At 51.4% G+C, this 5,389-nt stretch overlaps 1 protein-coding gene across 1 annotated transcript; it reads right to left on the bottom strand.

Annotated features, from left to right (window-relative positions):
- Window positions 1-297: 297 nt before the first annotated feature.
- On the bottom strand, window positions 298-3,198 carry DEFB124 (defensin beta 124). Its single transcript, XM_019458877.1, has 2 exons — window positions 2,704-3,198; window positions 298-505 (listed from the first exon to the last, which is right to left on the bottom strand). Exons 1-2 carry the CDS (start codon window positions 2,759-2,761, stop codon window positions 351-353), a joined length of 213 nt encoding a protein of 70 aa, XP_019314422.1. The 5' UTR covers window positions 2,762-3,198; the 3' UTR covers window positions 298-350.
- Window positions 3,199-5,389: the final 2,191 nt, after the last annotated feature.

Raw genomic sequence — 5,389 nt, 5'->3', positions numbered from 1 at the left:
CTACTTTTTTTTTGCATTCCTTCTATAAATTCCAAATCTCATGATATTATAATTTATCCCCATTTCATGGATGAGGAGACCCAGGAGGCTTACGGAGATTGAGTAATCTTTCCCGAGTTGGACAGAGTGGAAGGGATACAGGCAGGACCGGAACCATTTACAACAGTCATTAATGCCCACTCTCCCCGGGCACCTCCCCTCCCTCCACCAACCAACCCTCTATCCCTCCCATACGGGACCTCGCCCACCCCCACATCCCCAGCATGAGGGTGGCAGGGTGGTGAGCAAGCAAGAGGAGACGGGCAGCAGCAGGTGTTTATTGGAGAGCAAGGGTGTCAGCCCAGAACCAGCTACACAGATTCAGTCTTAGAGGGCAGAGGCCTGATTCCATAGGCGACACAGCACAGGGAGGCATCTGGGCACATGTGCATGTAGGTTTCATGCCTCGTACAGTAAGTTCGGCAGGCCCCTTGGCCTTTCCAGCACCGCTTGAATTCACTTCTCCCTAAGCAGAGGAAGACCACAGGTCACAGAGCAGCCCATGGGTTGCAGGTTAGACCACTGTTCACAGATTTGACCACAGATCAAGGGTTCGGCCACAGGTCACAGATCAGACCACTGTCCACGAGTTAGGCCACAGGACCCAGGTTAGATCACAAGTCACCGTTTAGCTCTCTGGTCGTTGTGTTAGGTGACTGGTCATACGACATCCCACAGGTCATAACTGAGGCCACAGGACATGAACTCTGACCGCAGGTTAGACTAGAGGCAACAGACCAGACCACTAGTCACGGATGAGACAACCAGTTACAAATGAGCCCACAGATTTCAGTCCAGGTTAGCCTATAGATCACAAGTTAGACCACTGGTTACAAGTTAGAAACTAATTTCTTGTCCAGGTTAACCCACACCCCAGGTACACTCTAAGCGCTTTTCATGACAACACTGTACAATTATGGTTGGTCTTATTATGATCCCTGTGATACAGGGTAAGGAAACTGAGGCACAGAAAGATTAACAACCTTGCCCAAGTTTAGAGAGTCATTAAGGAGCAGGGCCAAGATTCAAACCCAGGTAATAAGGCTCTAGAGTCCGCTTATAACCATAGCATAAACTGCCTCACACATATGGATCCATTTAATGTTAGTGGAGGAATTTCTACCCATGGGCTATGGAAAAGGTAGGGCTTTGGAGGAATGCGTCCTGTGCCCCCTCTAAGGTCCCCTAGGAGGCCTCAGGTTCCTCAGCTCTATAACTCCCTTTCAGGGGGGCAGTTATAGGGGATTTAATCATTTTAGCACAGTGCCTGGCACACGGTAAATACTCAATAAATGGAAAGGGAGATTATCAGAATGACAGCTTCCGGCGGGGGGGGGGGGGGGGAGGGGGGCAACCAGGACTCATTGGAGGCCAACCCTCTCATTTTATGGACCAAGAAAGGGACTCACCCAACTTTTCCCAGCCAGTAAGTGGTGGGTCTGGAACAGGAACCCGAGACCCTGACTCCCAGGTGAGGGCGGTTCCTGCAACTACTCTTGACACATCATCACATCTTGACCTTCCGGCGACCCTGAGACCCAGAGGTGCTCTTTCCTCCTACATGGTCTGTATTCCCCGCCACCCTTGCTCCACTTCTCTCCTGGTACCCCCCACTCCAGCCACGCTGGCCCCCTTACTGCTCTCCAGACACCCCTGTCATTCTTCTGTCTCCTGCTGCTTGTAAAGATCTTCTTTATATTCCCACTGTAGTCAGATCTCCGCTCAAGCCGACCTTATATACAAAATCGTTAAAGGGGCGTCTGGGTGGCTCAGTCGGTTAAGTGTCCGACTTCAGCTCGGGTCATGATCTCGCGGTCTGTGAGTTCGAGCCCCGCGTCAGGCTCTGTGCTGACAGCTCAGAGCCTGGAGCCTGCTTCGGATTCTGTGTCTCCCTCTCTCTCTGCCCCTCCCCTGCCCTCTCGCTCTCTCTCTCTCTCAAAAATAAGTAAACATTAAAAAACAAATAAAGAAAAACAAATAAATTGCTGAGGTTGGGTGATGATACACAGAGGGTTTTTATACTATCTTTTATTTGTGTTTGGCATTTTCTAAAATAAGGTTTCTTTTGAAAACTTACGTCATTACATTAGTCTCTATTTTTGCATACGTTTACATTTTTCCGTAATAAAATGGCTTTTCGTTAACTCACCTTGTTTCTTGTGTTGGTCTCTCTACTTTCATGTAAATTTCAAGTTTTTCAAAAAACAAAAACAAACAACCACGCGGGGCCTCCCGTGACCCTCCCCATCAGCTCTCCCATCCTCCCCAACATGCACACACCACCCTAACCCCTTGTCCTGCTTCTATTCTGCTTAGCACTTACCACCGCCTGACACAGGATGTGTTTATTTGGATCTTTTCTGTCTAAAATTATCAGCCCCATGAAAGCAAGGACGTTTTTTTCCTCTCCCAGCGGTTGTCATAGTGCTGGGACACAGTAAATGTTTTTCAAATACATATTTGTCGAGTGAGTCCCATTTTAAAGATTAGGAAACTGAGGTGCAGACTGATTTAGAAAGTTGCCCTAAGGTGCCCAGCAACTCAGTGGGGGGGCCAGAACTCAATCGCTGGTCTAGGCCTCCTCTGTCCCCCAGAATCTGGGAGGCTCTCCCTCATTTCTGCACACACACACACACACACGCACACACACACAGGTGATGTTACCTGGTGGCACATGACCCAGGACCAGGAGGGCCACAATCAGCAGAAGCAGCCGCGTCATGGCCACAGGGCTTCTGGGGAGGCCACCAAAGGAGCCAGGCTTACTGAGCCCTGCTGCCTGCGGCCCAGCCTTTATCAGGCTGCAGATCAAGGCAGGAGCGTGGGCAGCAGGAGACCTAAGTGGGAGGCCGGGGCTCTGTGGTCCTGAGAATATAACTGGATGTCAGCCAGCTATGTGGGAAACTGGTCAGCCATACCTGCCAGAGATTGCTGAGCTCTGAAGCTACGGACAGGATTTCCTGAAGCGATGTCTGAGGTCAGAAACTAGACATCCTCTCCACCTGAGAGGGTGGGGAAAGGTGGGGCTTCAGAGAAACCTGGTTCAACGCCAGCGTCTCCCTCTAATCGCTGTGCTACCTTGGACAAATCATGTAACCTCTCTGAGCCTCAGGTGGTCGTCAAGGAAATGATGACAGGCCCCCCCGTGCAAGGCTAAATACACGGACATTTCCTTTCCTGATGCCAAGGAGAGGGGGCCAGAACTCACTAACCCGTTCAAACAAGCATGTATTTAGACCACTTGGAAAATGGAAAGAGTAACAGTACTTACCTCACAGAGACGAATGGCTACCTAGCTCATTTAGAGGATTAAACAAAATAGTACAACGGTTCTCGAAGTGTGATACCCACACCAGCATACAGCAGCAATACCTGGGCTTGTTAGAAATGCAAATCCTTGGGGCACCTGGGTGGCTCAGTCGGTTGAGTGGCCGACTTCAGCTCAGGTCATGATCTCACACTCCGATGATCTCACACTCCATGAGTTCGAGCCCCGCGTCGGGCTCTGTGCTGACAGCTCAGAGCCTGGAGCCCGCTTCAGATTCTGTGTCTCCCTCTCTCTCTGCCCCTCCCCCGCTCACGCTCTGTCTCTCTCTGTCTCAAAAACAAATAAAAACATTTCTAAAGAAAAAAAAAAGAAATGCAAATCCTCACGCTCTGCCCAAACCTGCTGCATCAAAAGCTCTGGGTGCAGGTCCCAGCAAGCTGTGGTTTAACAAGCCTCCAAATGATTCTCATGCACAGCTAAAATTTGAGGACCACTGGGACCATATGTGCAAATAGCTTAGAACAGTGTCCTACCCGGGCATCTGAGTTGCCTCTTGAGAGAGGAATAGCAGAAACAGAATTCCAGGCAGAAGGAACAGAATGTACCTGAAAGAGTGGGGCATGGCCAGAGAAGGGTTCATTAGGAGGAGAGACTGGAAACGGCCCTGCAGAGGATAGGAGCCAGAGCACGAGGGGCCTTGAATGCCAAGCTCAGGCTGTAAGCGTTGTGTAACCTGTCCAGATATCACTGTGAAATAAAGAAACTGAAACCTCAAGAAAGGAGGTGTGTTGCTCAAGGCCGTACAGCAATTGAGCCACAGAGCTGGGACTGGAAACCAAGTTGCCTCACTCCCAGACAATGTGCGACATGACATCAGTCACAGCCCATCTTGTAGGTAGGGAAAGGGACTCTCAGAAGGCCAGAGCACACAGCACAGACATGAGGGGGCTCAGCGTCTGCCCAGAGCCCTGCGGGGCTGAGCTAATCTACAGGCTGCTGTGGGAGTTGCTCTGAGCTGGACACCTGGACCCCCTCAGCCATGACAATGAGCTCCACCCACAAGTACAGCCTGCTCTGCATGGCCCCACACACAAACCTGCCCTCCCCAGTCCCTCATGATCTCAAAGGAAGCACCCTGCCCAAAGAGCCTGGATACTAGCCCCCTGGATGGCCCAAATCACCAGTTCCCTATAGCCAATAGCTCTACTCTACCAGCATCACAGTGTCTCTCTCCTTCAAGTGCCTAAGAAGGCACTTTCTAAGTGCCTTTTTTTTCTAAGCCACGGCGGTGAAGGAAAGGGACAGTGGGTTGCGAGGCAGAAACCTGAGTCCCGGGGCCAGGTAAGCTTCAGTTAAATATCCTTTCAGTGTTGTGTCGGGATTAAATGAGCTAATAATCTAGGCAAAGTGCTCAAATCATACTAGCCACAGCCCAAATGCTCAGTAAATATTCATCAAAGAGGGGACAGCCATTCTTCCAGACACGGGACAGACCCCTGCATAAAGAGTGCTTAACCCAGAATTTGGTGAATGAATGAATGGGATGCCAAAATCAGGTATCAGAAGTCTTCAGCGCAGACCTAAGCTCCCTCCTCCCCTGGACCCACCTCCAAAATTCATTCACCATCCAGAGGAGAGTTTCTCAAAGTGGGGACCCATGAACTCAGCATAAAGGTCACTTTGGGCACTTGTTTGAAATGCAGATTCCCAACCCCCTCTCCCAGAACTGCTGAATCCGCCTCTCTTGGAGGGTGGGCCCTGGGAATCAACATTCAACCAGTTCCGCAGGTGGTTTCTGCGAGGGCGAAATAAATTTGGTGCACCCGGTTGCTGGCGTGAATGCAGAAGAGGATCCAGACCCAGGAATTCAGAAACCCCATCTTTCCTCTCTCGCTGCCCCCCCCCCAACCCTGACACCGCCACTACCACCCCAGGCGAAGGACTTGGGGCAGTGGGTCAACTGAGCTCGGTGAAAAGTCGTTCCGCGACCGAGGCCTCGGGGCGGGGACCCCGGGGCTGCCCTAATGGGGCGGGGCTGGACGGGGCGGGGTCTCGGCTCCTCCCCCGGCCCGGGCGGCGGGG

Source organism: Panthera pardus, unplaced genomic scaffold, assembly GCF_024362965.1.
Source record: "Panthera pardus isolate Hobbes unplaced genomic scaffold, ASM2436296v1 HiC_scaffold_25, whole genome shotgun sequence".
NCBI classification, from domain to species: Eukaryota; Metazoa; Chordata; class Mammalia; order Carnivora; family Felidae; genus Panthera; species Panthera pardus.
Note: the sequence above shows the minus strand (reverse complement) of the source record. Positions and strands in the feature narration are given on the sequence as shown.

Coding starts and splice junctions, on each gene's coding strand:
- DEFB124 (XM_019458877.1), bottom strand. CDS start 2,761: ATGACGCGGCTGCTTCTGCTGATTGTGGCCCTCCTGGTCCTGGGTCAT. Junction 506..2,703: donor CCTGGGTCATGTGCCACCAG/GTAACATCACCT, acceptor TCCTCTGCTTAG/GGAGAAGTGAATTCAAGCGG.